Raw genomic sequence first — 24,228 nt, forward strand, 5'->3', positions numbered from 1 at the left:
CTTGTAGGTCCATATAGAAAGTGTTGTGATTGTAATGTCAGGTAAAATCCTCATCACCATCATCACCAAATGCAGGTTGGCTCTGATCAGAGCCAACCCAAGAGTTGTTGGAGAAATGTAGTGTGGGCTCTAAGTACAGGCGTTGTTTTTGATGAGTCATTCAGGTAAGACAGAAGGTCAGTGTATGTCACTCTGAAAGTTATACAAGATATCTTAAAATCAGTTCTGGCTTCCGGAGGAAACCAGTGGAGATGTCTCAAAACGGGAGTGATCTGATTGGATTTTTGGATCCAGTAACCAGCACGTTGGCTCTTACAATTGCTATTGCAGATATGGGAAGGGTCACCCATATAATATTTCCTCCATAAAGATAGGTTAGAGCAAGGGATGTATAGTTTTAGTTTTGAAGTTGATAGGAGGAAGAATTTGTCAATTTTGCAATATCATCAGGTAGATTGAGGTTTTGGTCGATGCTAAATCTAAGGGACTTGGCATGTGGGGGGCACTAATGGGGAAATATCTAGAGGGTGTAGAGTGTTGTGCTATTGCTGGAGTGGCATTGAAGAGTGACCAGAAAAGAGGGGTAAAAATTATATTTTGGGTGCGTCCATTTTCAGAGAGAAAGGTCATCCAGGTGGACAGCTTTTCTAGGGTGGGTTTTAGATTTGATAAACTGTCCAGCTTTGACACTCTTAAGTACAACCAGCTGAATGTAGGAATCAGACTCTTGTCTAAAAATATTTTTGACTTGTACTATTGTGACTAGGGGTTCCATATACATATTTAAATGTTATGGTGAGAAGATGTAGCCTTGGTTCAGCTGCATTCACCACTATTGATTATTCAATGCATGTCCACTAACTAAAAGAGTGAGATTGTTAAACCAAGACTTGGACAGGACAGCATTTTTTTTCTCAATGCTTCGGCCTCCCTCTCTTCCACCATTTCAGTGACAGATCAATCTTTGATTTGGTGTTCATTCCTCCTCTTATTTTCAATGTTATTGTAATTCTTCTTATTTCTTTGAGCAAGTCCGTGTGTACTTTGTTTGCCGGATAGAATATTGACACTCAGTTTTTCATAACAGTAGACCACAGCAAACAAAACAAAAGAGAACCCTAACTACTGGAATCCATTATCTGATGCAACCTGAATGGCTCAAGGTGAATCTATCTTTAACAAAATGTTTTTGATGACTCCATCTAGGTGTAAGGCAAGCTTGTTTCTGGAGGGCACTTCCCCCTGTGGTGGGGATTACCCGGTGCTATTTGACAATAACTTCTAAAGGAAGAGAGCCTGAGAGGAACCAGTCTTTGGAAAACAATCTTTGGATCTACATTAAATATAAGGTGCATGTATAATCTGCAAAGAACCATGGATTTTCTAAAAATGTCTGTTTGTGACTCAGATGAATGCTATATTCTGCTTGTGGCTTCAGACTTTCTCATGTCAGTTTTATGTGGACAATGTTGCTATGTTTTCAATGTGGTAAACAGATTGTGTCCAGGAGTTCCATGCTTCTTCCGTCAATTCTGTATTGAAGGATCAAGGTGGCACTATGGAAGCACCATGTCAAAGGAAGGTTGCCTGTATACAGTTTTGGGTTCTCCAGAATAGTTTCCAGCCAGGAATGACTTCTAAACAAGGCATTCATACTTATGCACTTTTATGTCCTCTTTTAACACACTGACATATTCAATCATGACCCTTCTGATTCTACTCTAAATAAGTTTACAAGCCTTCTAGGGGTTTTATGGACAAGGGAGCTTCAGTGGTCTATGCCAATTAGTTTGGGAAAATATAACCCCTCTTATTAGAGACTCTAAAGACCATCTATGTTTTTGCAATAATGTTAAAACTTAGATTCCTTATAAGTGTGTTAACTTTCAGTGGCACGGTCCTTCCGGAGTTAATGTTAAATGGCTGTATTAGACACTTAGAAACAAATTAATTTTGTTTCAAATGAAGATGAAATTGTAAATCACTATAAAACTGCAGCAAAGAATTATAGTACTCTAAACCGGAGTACATTTTTATACTGGTTGTAGAATTGATTTATACTTTATCATGGCCACCGAAGGAAAACGAAAATGTAATTGCTTTGCACTGGTTTGTCCATAATTGTGAACAGGAAATACATATGTTTGCTTACCACTGAATTAGCTGAATAAAAACATGAAAAGAACACAAGGCAGAATGATAACGAAATGTTATTCTATGAAATTGAGAGTACAATCAGTCATCGGCATAAATCCCTTTATCTGCCTTTATCTAACTCATAGTTTAGTAGGAACTGGCAGAACTAAGACAAAACTCTAAACAGTTTAAATTGACTCAACTGAATATGTGATGAATGTCAACTATGCAAGAAAGCTACAAACAAAACGTTAATTACCTTGTCAAGAGAATTGCTCTTTTCGCTATTCCTTTCTGGAAGACTGTTTCCTGAATCAGTGCTTATAAGTGATCCTCTGGAATCGGCATTTCTCACACAGTTGATATTTGGAGTAGATGACGTGTGTGGAGAGGCTTAAATAACAAAACATACAAAAGCATTTAAATTCCTTTAATTTCATGTTTTAATCAGATTTTCGAGCATGAAATTTAAAACTCCAAAAAAAAGGTAACTCCTATGCCTAAACAGTTTAATGGTGTGTGTCACTTGTACAAAATACATAAAATAATTAAATCATATACTGTGAATGACATAACAGGTTAACTACTCTGACATTAAAAATACCCGCCCTAGAGTTTAAAAATGATCATCAAGAAAAACTACTATGTAATGACTCTTCCCAATGAAGCACTGAATGAAAAGCGTATCATTATCTTTAATGTTACAACACATGGGGCTTGAGTTAGATGTTAGCAGATTGCATATTGTATTACAAATGTTATGGATATCTTTTTATCCATCGCATTACAAGTGTCACTGGCTATAATGCACCTTTAATATGGAGGGTGGGATATCTGCCATGCTGGTGACTGAGTATACCATCTGTCGAACTCTAAATAAGGCCATTACTTCCTGAGGCAGTGACCCTCCAGACAAGCATCCAAGGATGAACTAAAACTCCCATCTGTTGATATCATCTTACGAATCAAGCAGATATCACCTACTTGTATCCAAGGAGCAGTACAACACTGGAAGTAAAGGTGATAAAGGTAACAGCAAAATCTCTCCCTTACTGCTGAGTCCATTCTAAACTCTGCAGAGAGCAGTCTTTAGGTCAAAATTGGGCTGGTGACCTGCCATCCAGAAAGTGGAAAACATATGCTGATTGGGGTGGGCTTTGTCCACAATCTTCGCTTACTTTACTCCTCTCAAATGCTAAAACATGCACATTTAATTTTCTGACCTGAGAACATTGGTGGAGTAACGTCAGCATGTCAATCAAATGCACCACCCTCAAATGTGGATTGTTCAGCTTGAAAGTAGTGACATGTCATGTGGCCAAAGAATCTGTTTTATGGGTGCTACATAATGAAGCACCAAGAACATGTTTTCCAATCAGGGGATTATGAGTTAACTTTCAGTGGAAGTATACTGTGTAATGTTTATTATTGTTTAATAGAGATTTGAAGATGAAAATAAAATGCACACTTAGATGTGTTTTTGAGTTTAAAAAACAAGAGGCCAATGTTTCTGAAATCACCACCCACCTCTGTGAGCCCCACCACTCATCAATAACAACCAGCAATCTCCACCAGGAAGTGCCAGAGGCAAATGGGTTGTGGGTGCTCATAATGGAGAAACACTTATAGACAAAACTCTCAGATTTACAACAGCCACCCAGCTTTCGCCTGGTCTTACAATAGATTATACCTTACACTCAACTCATGGAACTAAAATAAGGGACAGAGAACCATAGGAAGTGCCCACACAATATCATAGACTATGCATTAGGCAAACAGATTACGGAGGAATAAAAAGCTGATGGCTTCCTTAAATGTGCTGTCTTTAATCACTAAGCAGACCCTTTTTCGGATTACACCATAATACATTTATTGATGCATTTTCGAGATTTTGATTTTCTTCACACCTATTGGCAGGAGCTTAAGACCTCTTAGGAGTTAAATCCTTGAGTGCAGCTCCTTTGCTGTGAAGGCCGCTGTTGCTTGGAATGCCCTTTCTCTTGCCCTGCGTAATATTTAGGACCCAGTGGCTTTCAAGAGGAAGCTGAAAACATATTTGTTTGCTTGAAATTCATTTTCCATACTCTGCTAGGCATCGGGCCTGGACACTCATGAGTATCTGTGCGCGCTACAAATTTATGTAACATAACAAACATTTAAAAAACATATTTGAATCATAGAAAATATTATTGGCTTAATGAGTAAATATGCTATTAATGGGACAATAAACAATTCTGCTAAAATATGCATTTCAGAGTCCAGAGCCACAACATTTTAAGAAAAGTAAGGCAGTGCAATTTATCAGCAAGGTATGGGATGGCTCACACAAACTTTAACAAATAAGAAAACGCTTTCAAACCAGTGGCAGCTGGCTTGTACCGAGAGTGATGGGGCACAAAATAAAAATAAATAAATTCACTTACATTCGGAGGCAACGCAACGTCATCCTCCCTCAGGTGTCTTTCAGGAAGATACTGATGCAGGAAACTGCCCTACCCAATTCTGGTGCTGCTTTTGGAGCATGAAAGCAGCACCAGGTTTGGATAGAGCCGCCTCTGCCAGCGCTCCTAAGAGCACTGGAGTCCTGCTCTTTCTATAACCCAGCTGTCTAAGAAAGCTTGGGTAGAGAACTTTAAAATGAGCATGTCTGGGTGGCAGTCCTGAGACAGACGACCAAAGAGATATGTGCATTTTAAAATGGACAGCTCCCTGCTGCTGCCACATGGAAGCGCTGGCCACGCCCCGTCCTGACACTTAGTTCAGAACGGGTTGCTGAAAAATAAAATGGTAATAAACTTTATTACCATTTTATTTTTCAGCTCTGGGGCTGGTGGGGTGACGCTCCTCCGCTCAAATGGAAGAGACACCCATTACAAACCTGAGAAGAATGAATAGGGAAACATGTACATTTGCCCCCTAGCAGATATCATAGAATCTTTTGGCATCACTCTACTCTCATGTGAAGCCGACACACAACTGATTTACCACTTTCCCAAGACTTGGACAAATGGGCTGCTCAACTGAAATTCCATCTCACTGCTGTCTGAGTGAATGGGCCTTAACTGCCTTCAGCTCAACAGTGAAAACCTGCTGTAACCATCACAACATCTGATCAACTGCCTGGTGGCCTGCCTGCCTCCCTGGGACTCTATCACCACCCCAAGCCCAAAATGAAGAATTTTGTAGTTTGGCCAAATCAAAACTTCACTTTTGACCACCAAGCCAAGACCCTTTCAGCTTGTTGCTTTAGGATCCTGAGATGTCTAAAGAAATTCTAATGTTCCTTTCAGCTCATAAGACTGTGGACCAGGCTATATGGTCTGTTCCTGCCAGTACTACATTAATATACTATATCTTGGCTTATCTCAGATGCTCTTACTAGTGCTCCTACCAGTGATCCAAAATTCTGCAGCCTGTCTTTTATGCGTACTTCAATAATGTATTCCTTCATTACTGCAAGTCTCCGAGAGCAGCACCAGCTGCCAGTCAGCAGGCAATTCAAATTAAGGCCATGTCCTTCACATATGGGCTTTTTAAAATACTGGCCCGAGCTACATCCGTAGCTTGAGCAAGCCCTATATTCCTTCAGAAACTCTTCATTTATCGGATTCCTTGTCAGCTACAGTCGCCAGTATCAACAAAGTGAAGCAAGGGGAATGCTTGTTTACACACCTTGCCCCTAAACTCTGAGACAGCCTGCCTCTTCAACTGCGAAAGAGACCACCTGAAGTACGAGTTACTTACTTTTGGTAATGATGTATCTGGTAGAGATGACCACGGGCCCCCAACTCAGAGGGTAGCAGAGGCCCCAGGACCCTTAGTAAAGAGGGAGGGAGGGAAGGGACGAGAGGAAAGGCCAGCCTCAACACTGGAACAACTAGAACAGAGGGGCACCCTAGCCATACCCCCAAGGAAGGAGGGTCTGTGAAAGGACCTCACCAGCCTGGACATAACAGAGGGTCACACAGGGGATCGGTCCAACAGGCAGGCGAAAGCCTCATCCCCCCCAGGCAAGGGGGAAACCCCCGCCAGCAGAGTACCACCGACCCCAAGGGGAGGGCAAGGGAAGAAGAAAGAAGAAAGCCTGTCCACCCTCATCAGAAAAATCAAGGGCAAGCCAGGGGAGGCCGAAGCACCCCATTCTCCTACAAGGCAACAGAACCTCCAACCAATGCCAGGGCAAGGAAGAGGAAAGAACAACCTAGAGGGCCCAAGTAAACGAGGGAAAAGGCGGCGAGCCCACCACAGTCGGAAGGCAACAGACCAGACAGAACGGCGCCGACAGCAAGAAAACAGTGGGAAGCAGGAAGAACAGCCCGGGGCTCCCAGGAAGACCGGCCAGGGAACACCAGGAAGAAGGAGGAGGAGGAACACACCATCTCAGCCAACCAAAATAGAGAACATGAAGTTGAAGAAGAGCCCGGACACACCACAGTGAGGGGTCCGCGCATACGACTCAAGAAGCAGAACCAGAGCCACGATGCTAGGTCGCAGACAGCAGGTCAGACCTAGCACACAGCGCAGCGATCCCGAGGAAGACACCCCGGGGCACCACAAAGACAGTCTAATCCAGCAAGGGGGGAATTGTACCGGCAACGTACATGAACGCCATAGAGAGCAGAAGCCAGAAGGCGACCACAACCCCCAAGCACAGCAAAAGCTATATAACAGCTACCACTACTCCACATAGGGTAAGTTAAGTGCCAAGACATGGGAACCCTCTTTGGAAGAACTTCCGCAGCAGAGGACAACAGAAAAAAGTCGCAGGGTTTTTTCCCAGCAGAAGGCTTATCAAGCAGCCCAAGAGAAAAACAGAAGGCCTAATCTCAGGGCCAATCTGGGGCAGCAAAAACACACACAGCAAAGAAGGGCAGTCCAGCAGCCAACAGAACCACAGCCTGAACAGGGAGGCCTTGAGTTGCCATAATACACACAGAACTACAACAACGAGGGCGACTCAGCCAAAAAGAGAGAGCATCATCAAGAGCTAGCCCAACTCACCGGTCAGTGAGGGGGAGAAGAAGGGGGAGGAGGAGGAGGAGGAGGAGGCTGAAGCCCCGCCAAGAACCTCCGGATGGCTGAGTCCTCCGGGGCGTGGAACAAAAGGTTGCCATCAAAGGGAAGATCCACCAGCCGTTCCGGCACATTTTCTGGGAACACACTGTCCCGAAGCCGCGCATGGCGGCGAAGGGCCACCGAAGAAGCCATGGCACGACCCAGCACCTCCGAGATGTCCAGAGCAAAGAATAAACGCCACCAGCTCCCGGCCATCTGATGCATGGTTCCGCAAATCAACACCAGGACCCTCCTGAGAAGCTGCAGATCCAAGGGACTCCGCCGAGTCCCACAAACAAGAGGTGGCCCTAGCCAACACACAAAGTGTTAAGGGCCAGCAAACATATTGCGGCCCCAAGAGTCTAGCCTACGGGCCTCCCGGGAAGGTGGAGCCAACAGGGACGGTGGGGAAGGAAAGGCGGTCCCCAACAGGGGCCCACTGGAAGAGGAGTGGAGGAAAGGACACGCCGGGTCACGCGGTGCCGGAAGGTGTCGATGGAGAAGGTGTTGGGGCACCGGATCCCCCGTGGTGGGGCGTCCCCAAGCCCCCGTCAGAGAAGAATGGATCGAACCTTCAAAGGGGAGCAGCAGCTCCCATCTACCAGAGCCCTGGTGGAGAACCTCCAAAAGATGATCTGCGGGGAAATGGGCAGCGGGATCTCCCATGCGCAAAATTCCCACAGCCGTGGAAACAGCGCGAGCGAAGGCTGCACCCGCCTCCGTAGGGCCCCGTGGCAGAAAATGCAGCTCCTCCGTCAGCGACGGCTGCAAGCTAAGGCGTCCGAAGCCAGCCAGAGTGGGCAAGGGCCAGGCCCGAAAGGGAGAAAGAGGCACCTAAGAGTGGGGGACTTGTGGCTCCTCTGGCAAAAACCACGGCAGCGGCGAAGGCAGGGAGCAGAAGGAGGGAACCTCGCAGGCCCGCACCCCAACGGCACCACATCCTCCAAGCCTGGATCCGAACCAGTCAGCGTCGGGGCCGGAGCTGCCGGCAATGCCGCGGAAGGCCTCGCACAGCGCAAGGAATCTGCGGACGTCCCAGGAGGGGAAGGAGGAGGAGGAACCAGTGAGGCCTGCAAAGCCGCCGCCTATACCTCATCTGGGCTCTCGATGTCCCCTCATCGGGAAACGTGGATAGGGGGCGATACGCAGGGCCGCATCACCCGCGGAGAGCCCACGCCCCCAACAGGCCAGAAACCAGACTTTGGGGACAAACTGCGACACTCACCCACAGGGGAGCAACGCTCTTGCAGCACAGGAGAAGGATGAGGACAACAACGGTGACGATCATTCCGAAAACCTCCCGCAGAGGCTGAGCAAGACGATGAAGCCGACCTGGACATGCGAGCCGAGAGAAGTTTCATCTGACGTTCCCGCCTCAACTTCAGCTTCAACCGCTGGCACACCTCGCAATCAGTGGAGCCGTGATCCTCCCCCAAGCACCACATGCAAATGAGGTGAGGGTCCGTCGCCGACATCAAGCGTCCACAAGACGAACAAGTCTTGAAGCCCGAAGGCATCCGCACAGTGTTCCCACAACACACGAAGGATAGAAGGGAAAGGCCTAAACAGGCCCGGAGCATGAACCAGATCTGCGTTGCACGCGGAAAAGGAAAAAACTGACGTAGGCGCGCCGGGGTGGGATTTATGTGACCTAGCTGATGTCATGTACGCGGGCGACGCCTGGGCGGAGCCGCGTTTTGCCGGAACGGATGGATGCTGGGCAAAAAATTTCCGGATCCAGTATAACGCCTGGGGATAATTCTATGTTAAGGAATCTGCGGCTAGTAGTCTCTATCAGATGTAATCTTCAAAAGCAACTGAAGATATGGCTATTTTTAAATTACATTTTCCCCTCTCTCTTAACTTGCCAGGCATCACTGTAGACAGAATCCTAGTGCAGGGATGCTTCATCTGAAGCATCCATGCACTCCAGAAGTCCAATAAACAAACTTAAACTACAGTCAATGTACTTCTTGCTCTTTAAAAAAAAATAGGATTCAAATTAAAAATAAGACAGGCTAAAGGGAGCTTTATATCTCTGCTGGTGATTGTCGTGAAGATTCTTCATGCTGGTGAATAAGGGTGAACAGAAATGTAAGCGTTTTGATTCTTTATATTTATTCCCAAAGTAGAAGTCAAATCAGCAGTATGAAAACAACCGTTGTTAACAGGAGCAAAACCAATGATTGTCAGCAGTGCAATATTTAAAAAATAATGAATTCTCGTCCTGGCAGAAATTGGCTATCAATTAGTATAAAAGGAAATCTTATTTCTGGACCTAGATCTTTCTTGAACCTGCTGTTTCAAATAGGACATTAGCAGAGGCCAACTTTTTCAGTCTTTATATTTTAAATGCCACCAATCTAAACCAAACCTGTAACTGTAAAATACATGAGACTTGACACACTACCCAAAAACACGTTTCTAAAACTGGAAACAATAAGGGAGATGGCACTCCAGTATTAAAGCTGTAGCAAAAGTGAAAAATGAAACTTTTAAGAACTCAATCAAGTCCCCTGCATCAATATGCCCAGCAAAGTCAGTTTGAGAACTGAAACAATAATGCACCATAAGTGGTAAAAATCAAGGATCCTTTCTGCAAGGAAGATAAAAAAAGAAATAGCTAATAATAACTAAATGATAATAGAAGGTCTGGGCTAAATTTTAATTAGGCTGGCGTAATAGACATAATTTGGGTAATTTCGCCTAACAAAATGTACACAAAAGTACCAAGATCATGTACCTTACACCACATCACGTAATTCCAGGGAGAAATGTAATTAGGAGATGTATCGTTTACCAAATTTATTTAATTAAGCGGCATTTCAAATAGATTTTTTACAAGCGGACCATTTGGGTAATTTTTAAACTTGAAACTACAAATTCAAATGTGAGCTGCACTATTTTGCACGTCAGAGGCAGTTCCTTTAATGTGGGCAGTCGACACTACAGGTAGATAGATGCTGTATCCAAGAGGCCGTTCCGGTAATTTTTTTGTGCAAATCTACAAATTTGAATCCGAGCAGCAGAGTTTTGAAGGTGAGCTACCAGATATCAACCTTAAATTACATTTTGGATTAAAAAATGTCTCAAGTGGAATATTTGGTTAATTGCTTGAGCGTGAGAGACGTTTTGCGTCATTACGCATCATTTCACAGTAATTTCACGTAATTACACTCACACATCCCTAAATAATAGCTAATGAACAAGTTACTTACCTTTGGTAATGCCTTATCTGGTAGAGACAGGTTCTAGCAGCAGATACCACACTAGATCTCCGGAAACGTTTTCATCCGATTCCATTCCTGGAGGAGGGGGTGCGAAGTGACCTCAGAGAAGAGGCCCGATAGAAGGGACCAGATTATCCGAAAAATGATAGGGGAAGCAAGATGCTCACTGAAAGGACTGATATCCTGGAAGAACTATGGGAAGCCCGCTGGGAGTAGGAAGCTATCAAACCATGAGAAACACGGCATAGATTATTTCACACAAACGAGAGGTAGGAATGCGTATTATGGTTCTGTAGTGGCACATGCTCTGAGAGAAAACACAACCCTCACTCACAAATTGGTACATGCTTCATCATAGAGCTTGCTAACCGACACCCCTGCACAGACCAATACCTGGGGTGGAGCAAAAGGGAGGGAAGACAATACAAACATAAAATAGTGGGAGCACCAAAGAAGTGTGCAGTTTGTAAGAGTTAAAACTAGCTTGGATGTGTCTGTGGTACTATTTTATTCCTGGACCACCTGGCCAGGGTTAAAAACGTGAAGGATGGTGGTGAAAGGAGAAATGTAGGATAATTTCACCCCTCCTTACTGCAAAAATATTGACATGTTTCTGCCGATTAGACTGCGCCTTCAGCTTTTTCTTGAGCGTGCCACATAGGTCTCTGAACGGTGGAATCTGCTTGTTCGGAAATGTTTTCTGTCCACAACGTCTTCACGGGCTCCTGAAATGTGGCATCTGTTAATTTTGCAATGTTCAGCGTCTGCCATGGCTTCACAAGTCAATGATAGCTTTGATCAGTTTGTTCTGGAAGCTTGGGTGTGCGGCTGGCGTTCAGTGATGTAAGTTCATTTTGCACAGTGTGACGGGCCAATTAGTATCGAAGACAATGGATTTAATTGGTCTAATGCTGGAAAGAGATATTGGATTTCTGTGCAGATTAATGATCTCCGGCATTCAGGCCACGAGCCCAATAAAGAGAGATATAAACAGAGCGACTGGAAGTGTACGGGGAGGACGGGTCGTCGCACTTACCTGGTGCAAGCTACTCGTGGTACCCTCAGGTATCAGCATATCACACTACCCACCTTGGTTTTAAAAAATGTCCCAAAACAAAAAATGGCTTCTAAATACGCGCCCATGAAATAATACAAAACGTATTTCCAGTTTGCTGAGGCTGACATCAAAGGGGTTCCTTCCATTCTACACCCTTTCATCTATGTTTTTTTCTCTTTTTCTCACCTCCATAATGTTTGTTACCTTCTTGAAAATTCCAGATTTTGTGATTGTAAAGCTCCTTCATAAACCAGCTTTATGTGGTTACATGTAAAGTCTCGAGTGCTAATAACAACTAATGCTGACGGTGTAACCCCCGATGTAACGCCAGGGAACATTTCCAGTCCTCAATTCTATTGATTCAAATACTATGTGTTGAAGTTAAATTGGATTATATACTTAATGGCAACTGAACTTTGATTACGGGTAAACAACACAGGTCTTGTTATGTGCTGCAAATAATGACCATGGAGGGAGCCAGTAAGTGTATATTTTGTTACATTTGTGATCATTTTGTCATCATTGACCTCAATTCACCAACCTCCTTGATACCTTTGAAAAACATAAATGTCACATACACAGCGATTAGCATTCAGCACATCTTAAGTGAGCTACCTATTTAGGTTTGACTTGATGACATCTGCACCATTCATGCCAGATTGTTCCATATGATATACATGAATGGACTAGGAGACATGTTTGTGGAATTGATTTGCGTTTGGTTGAAAGAATGAGATATGCAATCATGCCATCCAGGTGTTACAAATATGTTAGCATAGAAGAGCATGAGGTAACATAGAATGTTATAACAAATAACTTTTTCAACTCCGATGACCCTGAAGCTATACTGGACATATGTACCACAATACATCGATCGCTCTCTGCGAGTTGGCCCCAGCCAAAACAAGAAACACTAAATTTGGCGTTAAATCCACTACAAATGGTGTAATGTGGTGTCAGCAGAGCTGAAACAAACCAGTTTCAAACTGTAATGCAAGTTGCACAAAACTATTTTAACTGAAGATAGCACCTCTCTAAGAGGTACCAGTAGGCCTCCATAGTGCCATAAAGAGCCAAAAAGTCTTAATTTACAAAAATAATCTACAAGGTCTGACCGAACAAGAGAAATCTTCAGCATATTTCAAGAACAGTCTAAGGCAGATGCCAAGAACACCGCCTGTGCATCACAACAATATTGTGACAAACTCCCGGATTACTTTTGTTCAAAATTAGCATAGTCTGTGACTCCAACTTCACTGCCCTGTGCCACCTGCCTGACGCTCTCTCTCCTTTCTTCACAGTTTTCATCCTTTCTCTGCCTCTGTCTACATTGCTATTGCTCCACTGCCAGCCCTCAACCCTTCCTTTTAGCTTTGGCATGGCATTTTATTTATGAGCATAGGCATAAACAACAGGAAGATGGGAGCCCATAAAGCATTAATTATAGGTGTCCCCTTTCAGTGCATTCGTCATTTTAGCCAATTTATTCCCAAATTGTGCTTTAAATACACTTTTTGATTGCATTTTTCTCAACATTTTCATGGGCAGGGGAACCTCCTATTAAAACCTTACTTGAGGAAGGCTCCCTTTCTGTAATTAAGATCGGACATTACATCTAGCTTTCAGCAGTGCCAGTTGAGGATGTGGGTGGAGAAAAAGTAAATGGGTGGAGCCGGGGGAAGTAGTTGTGGTCTCCTAAAAAAAATGTGAGCACCTGCACTTAATATTTTACAAATTAAACAATGTACTCTGCCCTATGAAGGCTGATAAGGGCCTAAACAAGGGGAAGCAAATTGTCCCCAACAAACCTAGTACAATAGAGTTAAGACTCTGTGCCACCATGAGTCAGCATGTGCGCCAAAAAGAGAGATGCCATCAAAGGGCATGTCCATTGAAATAGTTTCCACATCCTCCGAAAGCCTGGAAGTATGCAACCATGCACGTCGACAAAGAACTATGGAAGAGGCTATAGCCCAACTAACAGATTCAGTGGTATCCATACCACAGCTGATGCTACATGTGGCAGAGTGTTGCCCATCTCATAGCAATGGAACAAGAGTATTCTGGGCTTCCCCCGGAAGAGAAGGCAAGTGGCGTTACACTGAATCCCACATGGTGTGGGAGAAGCAAGCAAGGACATATGAAGTGTTCAGACATCACAGGGCAGAGCAGGAAGTAGAGAAAATACGTCCACCAGAATCGTTAAATTTCCTATCCTCTCTTTTCAGAGGTACAGGAGGATAAAATCAATATTTTGGGAGGCTAAAGCAGCCTGTACCACAAAGCTCTGATTAGATGGATGTCTAAGGAGACAGGAGGAATCCTCCGGGGTGGGGCGATGCCTGTGAGAAATAGATCAACCAACAGGGAGCCCTGTTTCAGGTTAAGCCCGAGCACCCAACAGGATATCGAAAAGACAGTCACTATAAGGAAGGACAGGCTCTATGTTAGACTAGCCAGGATGTAGAATGCCAAGTAAAGGGTCGGTTGACAATTCCACAGAAGGAAGTTGTAAATCCAGTACAACCGAAACTGGATTGAGCGTGTCTGCCACAGCGGAACTAGCATCCAAGACCAAACCAGGAGGAGACAAGAGGCTGGAGAAGATTCTTTTATGTGGAGAGTATTTGACAGGTTGAACCTTTTTGTCCCAAGCCTGTGGTTAAGATCAACTGTAATCTCTCTTTAGTCCAGCACGTCCCCCTGCATATTACCATTTAGGGTTCTCTTCCTCACTTAAGATGGCAAAAGATGGGTCATTGCTGTTACTATTATCTCAAGACTTGATTATCCAAAGTGACTCTCTCTGGACTCCCAGAAAATATCTTACGCCAACTACAAGTAATTCAGAACACAACTGAACTCCTGGTCTGTTGAGGGCCTAGATTCAGAGTCATGTTTTGCCTGTTGTAGGACTCACTCCTCTATGGAATTCCCTAAATAACCATTATGTGCAATTCCCTCCACTGCCATGTTTAGATGTCAAATGACAACATGGTCATTTTCCAGCAATATTAACCACATTAAATCTCAGTGCCAAAAGACCGTCAGGTGGAGTGCTGTATACAGTCCCCCAAAACATAACATAATTAACAAGCAAAATGCCTCAGTACTGTTCCTTAAGCGTAGATGGACTAAAGTCATAGGGAGATTCTTGGGGTCTCTGGCACAGACTCATAAAGTTCTATCCACTCTTCCTTTGAAATTAGAAGAAAACCATCTTGCATTTAGAGAGGACAGCAAATAAAGGTGCCTCCTACTTGTTCCTTCCTATAGCGCCAAGAGAAACACTAGGTGAATGCCTGGGCTAAGCAAATTAGTTTTTAGATAGGAAGATCTATTAATCATTCTGCCTTATTTAGAGTAATTTATCCACTATATATAGTAATATAGGATATATATAGGGTTTATAGTATATATATATATGTGCAAATCACTGAAGTGATCCCGTATAAACAAAAACATTCAAATATATTGCATCATGTGCAGTGATAGCAAAGGAAATAATTTTTGTGTGAATTTGTGTCGCAGATTTTGTTGGCTGTCTCTATTTTGTATGTCCACCAGAAAGTCTATCCATTCTAGAGCTTTAGCTCGACTTTTCATCCCTTGTAAATACAGTGGGTGCAGGGATGTGAAAACAGGCAAGAGGAGCTCAGGAACATTCTGTGGTGGTTAAAGCACTTCTAGGGTGCTCAGCTCAGTACCTCGGTGTGGCTATGGTGCACATCTGAAGTAGGAAATGGTTGGAGATCCTCAGCAGAGGCTTCTGCAGAATCCAGAGATGGAGAAAGTGTCCGCATCCTCTTCCAGGATCAGATGTTTGACATTGGAATACGTGTCCTTAACATGTACAGCTACATAAAGAGCCACTATAATGTCAAGCAGGATTGTGATACAATACAAAGAATGAATTGTGACAGAGAGATGAAGAGGAGTGAAACACCTTGGCCAAAATGTGTTAAAAAAGGACCCGGTCTCCAAAAATAAAGGATGCCAACCAAGCGACATTGAGTATAATTCATGAAATAACCCATATAATCTAGAGTTTCAACCCAAAGGTAGCTTCTGGGGAATGCTTTTCTGTTCAGGCTTTCTGAGCAGGACAAAAATAGTGCCTGGCTGTTTCTGGAGGTCTTGACAGTTCAAGGCATTTTGTAAAATGTTTGCAATGCAACAGTGTCAGTTTTCATTCCTCCTGCAGCATCAGTTTTGGAGCAACAAAGTCCTCCGCTTTTTTCAGTTTACTATGCCATTTTAGTGTTCAACTTTAAGGAGCTAAATAAGACACTCTGCAAGCTACACTCTGACCAGTAGGAGTCGGCTCTCATGCGGCTGAGGCATTCTTCTTAAATTTCAGGTTGACACTTAAATTCAAGAACTGAGGTTTGATGTTGGCAAGTTCCAGCTTGGATCTGAAGGAAGATTAAGAGGTTCCTGGTGTGACAAGTTCGGTCTTCCTTGAAGTCCATCTTTCTAGATTGGGGACAAGAAAAGAAGAACTCTGTACCAACAGTCACGAGCAGAAAGACTGTCACTAACGACTGCAAACTCGAAGGCCCCAAATTCTATGCCTGTTCCTGAGAAACAGTTGCAAACGCCTGCCTTTCCAAGATTTGATCTTTGAGCAACATTAGTAGTGTCACGTGATCCTTGCTTGCAGTGTTTCTCTATTTCAGACTCTGATAGGGCCTACCAATTTCTGCACTTTTTCTTGTGCATCTTGTGCGTTAAGCGGAGTCAGGAGGGGGACAGGTGATCATGTGTCCACTCAAGAAGGTCATGTGTCCACTCAAGAAGGTCGACTTCTTTAAAATACTTTTCAGATAAGGCTTCTTGCTTATTGACTCAGTGTCCTCTCAGCTTCTCAGCAGTTTCTAGCACTGAGGGTCAGCTGCAGCGGAAGAGGAGTCAGGAGTTCCACAGGCCTTGAATAAAACAAGGTGTATCAATAGGAAGAGATATACTGTATTCCTGAATACCCCTCTTCTCTTACCTTACCATATAACCCAGCATCCCAGAGGCAACCGAACTAAATGGGGCTAGGTGCAGACACATGCCCAAGGAGGGATCGGTGCTCAACCTCCTAGATCACAGTTGTCAGCATACAGCCCAAAATAGAATTCATCAACATAGGTTGCAATAGCAGCTTGGTACCTTCACATCCAGACAGTGTGTAGGACTCAAACCAACAATGCAACAGAGTGGCTGGAGCAACAGAGGTTTTACGTACTTAAGGGCACTTAAGTCCTGGGTATTTGTCCATCCCCTTGGCTCACTGGCCGCTACAATGAATGAAAGCCAATACAGGAATGAAGCAAATCAATTCCCTGTGGAACCCACACAAACATTGTCCATTGGTTTTCTGAAACAGAATCGAACCAAAGCAGATTCATGGAATTTTACCCTATAGAATCTACTCAAATGATGCATAAGAAATGGAGATTGTCTATTAATACCTCTTATTACATACCATATTTTACTGAAGATCTTAAAAGTTGATATTTGTTTTTATTAGTCGTCCTTTTTATTTATCAGATCTTCGTTTATGTTTATCATATACACAGCACTCTGATACCCTTAGGTCATGTTCACTCTTTATAAAATACCATTAATAAATATATACATTTGTCAAGTCCGGGAGCTTAACAAACTGATTTAATTTAAACAGATTGCCAGAGCCATTGGCAAAATGGTTGCATGTCAAGGTAATTCACCCTTCCTGAGCACTACATTTGTAGGTTTCATAGGAGTAACTGCCACACAGATAGGGTAGAACCCCAGGGTGTCTCGCTCAGCAACAAAAAGCATGTTCCATAGCTGGTTTCAAGATGGCCATACACACTCCATTGCTTTTTTGTTTTTGCCTATAATGAACTCTGCATAGAAGGATCATCTCACTGTTCAGTAGGGAGTAGTTAATGGTAGCAGGCATGCACTGAATGAATGCTCTCCACACAGGAGACGCAGACGTTATGCTGTTTAACTACTTTAAAAGTTTGGTATCACTCAGCAGTTGGGTTGGTCCTCTCCACTGAATGGTAATGAATCCCATAATATACTCTCTGCATCTTCATATGTTAAATATACTGCTACCCTAATCAAAGGGAAAAGTAGGAAACTGGAATCACACTAATGTCGGTAGGGCTCTTGGCAATGGAGGTATTAAGTGTGGTTCATTTAACTGTATATTGTAGATTCTGTGGTAAAAGAGCACACACACAGGTGACACAAAGCACATTATACTCCTGATTTAAAATACAGGCAGATTGATAGCTCTTTCTTGATTCTGTTGGTGGTGGTGCATGGCCGTTCTTAGTTGGTGGAGCGATTTGTCTGGTTAATTCCGATAACGAACGAGACTCTTCCTTGCTAACTAGTTACGCGACCCCCAGCACCATACGGGTATTGGATAAAGATCTCCGATAATGTGCCCCTACTACAGGGAGCCTGTTGGGTATTTCACCGCTGACCCAACGAGGAGCAGCCCAGATGATGAAGCATGACACCTGAAAGGGTGTGTGAGGGCATTACAATGCAATACATGGATTCCCAACTTTAAACCCCGGCTGGGGTACAGCTGGATCCAGTCTCCTGGATTCTTACACACTGACATTGAGGAACAGCATAATCCTATTTTTTAATCTTAAAATACAGGCACCCATTTTATAACTCAAACTGGCCATTGTGATGCACTTTGATTGCAACTAGAAATCTTAGCCAATTGATGCTCATTTGGGAGTGTGAATGGGTACCGCTGTTACTTCATCAGTATCACACATTTGAACTTTCTAACAACCGCAGGTTTGCTAAAATACTTTTTCTGCTACTGGCAAACCTTTGTCTAGCACGATAAATATTACATTTTTGGATACTTTACAGAATTAAAACATTTTAGAGATTGTGCTGTCATTGCAGCAGCATGCTGTTTTGTGGTTCGAAGAGGTTAGTGAGATGGGGAAAAACGTAACAATGAACCCCATTTAAACGTTGTAATTCTCTCACAGACCTGGGGCTGCACTTTTAAATCATTATTCACATTGGGCATTCAAAATCATCTCACTTAAGGCAAGATGGGTTAAGCAAAGAGCAAGTTTTAAACAAAAACACTGGCAAAGGGGATGTGGCAGCGAAATTCTTATTGTGTACGAATTTAAAGTGCTTCTTTAGTTAGAAGTGCAACTACGAAAATGAGTTAATGAAAAAAAAAATTCTCATAGAGTAATGATCTTACTGAGCACTCTTAATGTATAAATACATGTTTTGATTTCCACTGTTAGTTGTTGATTAATTAAATGCTCAAAGGTGGAACTTGTTCATGCTTACATCGTTGGAGCACAAACTACAGACAGTGCATTTTTTTCTTAGGACCTACTCACTAACACCTTGTAATGTCATTAGAATCCAAATGAACGTGAGGGAATGTGTTAAGAAGCTCTGGTGCAACGATCTACAAAGCCCCCGTAAAATATGAATGTTACCGCTCACCTTCCCCAAGTAACAACTGGCATACCCAAACTTGAGCACTCCCCCCGTTGCAAAGTATATGGAGGGGGCCTCGCTACCCTCCGGACCCATCCAGGAACTCTCAGGCCAGGGGCTCTCAATGGTGTACAGTGCCGGAGGGGCCCCACCAGAAGCTAGGGCCCTCCGCACCACAGGAGCTGCGGGGGCCTTCGTTACGCCACTTCAACGTCTTTCTCAAAGTTTCACTTGCAGCCGGATGACCCTTGTGCTCGTACCCTAAGGCAGCCTATCCGGTGCTCTAGTCGAATGGCAGAGCACCCAATGTTGTCTCTTTTTTATAAACACTGCAAAAGTTGATTACTACACTCCAGAGGTGTATAAAAATTTGAAGCAATACAATAGCTCGTATTTTATATTTTTCAATGTTCCGTAACAGACGGTTTCGAATGGCCAACCCAAGAGTCCGGGTGAGCGGTTCAGTGTAAAGCAATGAGGTCATACCAGTGCCTGAGATGGCCCCGAACAGGTCTTTGTGGAGGCTGCTGTCCAGAGTGTTGCTGCACTTCTGAGGTGTCCCAGGATTCCCAGGAGGCAAACTGCTGAGTAAGTCATCTTTTGCACTCTGCGCAAAAACACAATTGGGAAATAAAAAACACATTTTGAAATTATTCATCCATCTGGGACAGGACAAAGATTGAAAGCTTATGAAGAAGCTGGCATGCTGTAATGCTATTAGACATCTATCCACAACATAACAAAAATTGCAAAACATTGGTAGTCATTCACGATTCTAAAGAGTAAGATTATGTGGACTACTCTACTACTTTGAATGGATTTAGTAAAAAAAGTTTGATTAATACACATTTCTCTGCCGGCTGAGTTAAAAAGGCACAGTTTGTATACAGTAACGTTCAAACAGAAACCAATTTACCATTACTAAGGAAATCTGCGGGGATGCAGCTTTAGGAGGCGGCGGGACGGAGCTGGAATGTGACCCCTCCTAAATAAATACATTCTTGGCTTAGAAGTTTGGTATGGGGCTCTGAGTCGGTCTGCTATCTTTGTGTCCATTTTTAGGTCGAGCCTGGGCAGCGCATGCGCTGCTCTGCAAGGCATGCTGTATTCAGGTAGTGATTTGAAGCTCCGCCCACTCTCCACCCATATTTTTCATTGGCTTGTGTCATTGTCCACTGCAAATTGTGGCTGTTCATTGGTCAATAGGCGTAGTAGTCCCTCCTTAGTACCGCTGTCTTATTTTGTACCTCCCATTGCAACACCCCCTGTTATGTGTGTTGTTACTTGGTAGGCTTTAATTACAGCCTACCAGCACTATTTTCTCAAATAGCTTTGTCCTGTTTGCTGTTGTACGCAGGACGCACTCTCTTTAACGCTTTTTATTTTAAGCGCACACACAAATTTGCAATAGGTCTTGCATTTGCGAGAGTTTAAGCTATTGGCATTGTAAATGACAATGCCTTTTATTTATCTGTTTTAGAAACAACACAGTAATAAAAGGCAGTCATTTACAATGTTAATAGCTCAAATCTCGTAAATGTGAGACCTATTGCATTGCAAATGCTTGTTCTCCTTGTGAGCCAAGGAGGTAAGACAAAATAGTGACCTTTTATGCAAATGAGCCAAGAGGAAGCTGGGCAGGACCATCCATCTTAGTCCTCTCACTTAGGCCTCAAAATGGGAAAGAGTAATGACCAGTGCCCTCAGTAGGATACACTATTAATCCTGTTAGCACTTTAGCTAACCTTAATTTGAGTGCTATAGGGTCAATTAATAACGAGAGATTCTGAGCATGAGAAATCAGTCAAACATCTGTGTTTCCAATGAACCGCTGATAATCTAGGTGATCTCTCCTCTGTCTCCTAATAACCATTCCCCCTTTAAGTAGCAAAAGATAGAGGTGGTGTCCCGTGCGCTGCCAATCAAATTCCAGGGCTTTGACTGTTATTCAGGAGGGGGTAAAGTGCTAACATTAAGGAATGAAAACTGGGCTACCCTCCATGATGTTATCATAAAGAACGTTGTTTGAGGCTACGGCAGCCCAGGTAAAAAACTCTCCGAAAAAATTAAGCACTCACCTAAGGACTGTAGAAAGGAATGTAGAGAACAGCCTCAGAACTGTCAATTACATTAAATTGGCTATCACCCACCTCAATTCCATCATACCAGTTGGTTGCAAAAAGATTGCCTTCCAAAAGCTTGGGATGGGACAAGTGAGATTGCCACCTCCAGATAGTGAGCACTTTAATTTACCTGTCCATCTGCCACAACTGGAGAGACTATGTAGTACAGCAGCTAATGCACCTTCCCTTGTCACTAGAAGCAAACTGTTTACTAGCACAAGAGGGATCTTAAAAATAAGCGGATTCATCGGTTGGGGAAGGTGGTTGGACATACTAATAAACTGTTTTATGACATTATTGTGACATGTAGAGTCCAATGAGTGAAAAAGGGAAAAAACATGTATTGGTCATTGTTTTCAATCTCAACTTTTGGATCCAAGAGTTTGGTAGAGAAGTTAATATTGAGATTAAGATGTATTGCTCTTCACCCAACTTGCATAACAGCTGTTCCACTGGGCTTCTTTTATAAGCCCAATTATCACACCATGAACTGCTTACTAGCACTCAACAGCAGACCTATTTAGACTTGCCCCCTCCTCCACCCTGATGTCACACCTTATATCTTGGTGCCCACTGATGTTCCCATGTTTAAGCAGACACAGAATGAGAGCTGGAGGGATCTTAAAAATAAGGCAATTCATTGGTTGGGGAAGAAGGTTGGATGTACTAATACACTTTTTTATGACATTATTGTGACACGTAGAGTCCAATGAGTGAAAAAATTGAAAACAATTACCAATGCATGTATTTTTCCATCTCAACGTTTGATCCCAGAGTTTGATAGAGAAGGTAATATTGAGATTAAGATATATTGTTCTTTGCTCAACTTATATCACAGCTGTTCCTCTGGGCTTCTTTTATATGCCGAATTATCACACCATGAACCAAAGCAAATTTAATTTTACGGCTTCCCATAGTCAGTCTCTGAAAAGTTTCAAAACACCAGCTGCAAATCATTTCCTTCCTCTGAAGGCTTATGAGGAGCAAGCTTGAGTGATAGCTTTCAAGATAGCAATACACATCATCAGACAGTGATTACAAGGTCAATCTTGGGACAGATGGAGTCACTGTCTCCCCCGCCCTCTCGCAAAGGGTAGGTTTTGACAGGTAGCGCTAATGTTGATTTATCCAGCCTTGAAGGCCCGAGACTGAAAGTTGGTTGGAGTGGACCAGAGCGGGAAAAGATAAGTGGGGATACTTTAGAAGCTACTTGCTATGTTGATTGCATTATTTTTTACCATTGTAGAAAGTAGCAGGTCTTAAGAGTAAAATAAGAAACGAAAACTGGCTTAAATACACAATTCTATGTTTTCAAGAAACGTGGTCCACTAAAAGCTTGCGTATCAATGAATATACCACTCTACATCTACCAGCAATTCACTCAGCTTAAGACTGAGACAGTAAAAAGTGGACTATTAATACATATCACTACTTTGGTCTTGATAAGTTGTTCAAGTATTTTGAGGAGGTTATTTTTGATCAGATTTTAGTATTTGCTAGAACATGGGGTAATGATCTAGTTTTAATGTACTATTACAATAACATTTTTAATGCTGACAAAACTAGTACTACATACATTGGATTTAACCAGCCTAACCCATAAGAGTGCTTGCAAAATGTGCTCGCTTTGGGGCGGGGATCTTAATACACATCTTTGCCTACTATCAGCTAAGGAAATGTGTGGCTATATGGACAGCAATGACCATATTCATGTTGTGCTCGAAAAATATGGGGATATCTTAAAATATTTATTGGTAAAACAAATTTGTTTTTGCACATGAGGCCAGCCTTTCCCTGCTGTATTTGAACATATGTTCACATGGCGAGATGTGGGGCGGATGGGGGTTGGGCCGGAGTACAACAGATTTTATTTTGGGCTCAGAGTATTTGAGTGCGGTCATCTCGCAATTAAAATATTCCTAATAATTGTTGGACGGACCATAACCCCCAGAGTATTGAGATCAGATGTGGCTTAGAAAGAGCAAATAGTGGTCGAAGATATTAAGTGGATTTGTGTAAATGGCATGAGTATCAGCTGGGAAACATTGAACCCGGTAGGATTCCTCACAAAGCTGATTGGTACGAGCAAAATCCACACAGACATCTGTCAGAATGAAGACGCAGTTGACGATTAAATTAAGAGGGCTTTTGTGTAAAACTGGGGATACTGAAGTTGGCCACAGAGCTCGGGGGACTAGGTTTACCGGAACTGAAAATGCATTATTTTGAGAGTTTGTATCAATATGCAGCACTGTGGTGCGCAGACAACCTGAATGTGCAAAGGAACTTGCTGGTTGGGTGGGGAGATAATACGGACCTCCCAAGGTACCTAATGCAGGGGGCAAGAGTCCTCAGGGATTGCACGTTTATAGTCCGGCAAGTGGTGGAGGCATGGGAGCAGGCGGTCACACATGTGTTGCGAAAGGCACCTTACACAAGCTTGCTCCCTCTTCAGTGGCTACCGACTTTCTGGCACATACAAACACTGATGGATATGTCAAGGTGGTTTGAAGGAGGCTGCACTGTGGCTGGATAACGATACATGAATGCCACTTTTCTTATGATGGGGGAGGCATAGGATTGGTTTCAGATATAGCAGGACTATTTTCTGTAAAATGCTAAGGTGTCCCATCTGGCTCGTGAGGTCTAAACAGATTTTCCTGCAGAGCCGGCAGAAATGTAGACACTGCGGCAGCTGCTACTAGATCCTGGCTCCAGCAGGGGCTTGATATCCTGTGCTTATAAAACCCTGAAGGGAGGCCGCAAGACAGATATGACGGTGCTTTGTGATAGATGGACGGAAGACTTGCCTGAGCCACTTACAGATGGCGAATGGAAGCGGGCCTGTACTCAGATCAGGGAAGTAGTTAGCAATGCATGGTTCAAACTTACCCAGTTTTATTATTTGAATCGAACCTGCATAACACCGCAAAGGTTATATAGGATTAATGTGTCGAGGTCTGTTGCAGGTCCCAGATGTGGGTTGGATCCTGCGATGTTCCTACATATGGCTTGGGAGTGCAGTAAGTTACAGAGCTACTGGGAGGGGATGCTGCAGGAGCGACCCCCCATATACACTTGGCACTGCTTGCTGGGTGTGCTCCTGACCCCTAAACAAGGGGCCAAAATGAGGCACAGTTTTGCC

The 24,228-nt window shown here is 43.4% G+C and overlaps 1 protein-coding gene across 9 annotated transcripts in view; it reads right to left on the reverse strand.

The window, feature by feature from the left end:
• Positions 1-24,228, reverse strand: part of DOCK9 (dedicator of cytokinesis 9) — a 1,161,971-nt gene that overhangs the window by 336,018 nt on the left and 801,725 nt on the right. For all 9 annotated transcript variants that reach the window (XM_078657525.1, XM_078657521.1, XM_078657523.1 and 6 more), the window contains exons 33-34: positions 19,447-19,567; positions 2,396-2,529 (exon numbers count right to left, since the gene is read on the reverse strand). In XM_078657525.1, coding sequence (XP_078513651.1) covers positions 2,396-2,529; positions 19,447-19,567 — 255 coding nt within the window. The remainder of the gene's footprint in view (positions 1-2,395; positions 2,530-19,446; positions 19,568-24,228) is intronic.

The sequence above is a fragment of the Lissotriton helveticus genome, chromosome 8 (assembly GCF_964261635.1).
Source record: "Lissotriton helveticus chromosome 8, aLisHel1.1, whole genome shotgun sequence".
Taxonomy (NCBI): domain Eukaryota; kingdom Metazoa; phylum Chordata; class Amphibia; order Caudata; family Salamandridae; genus Lissotriton; species Lissotriton helveticus.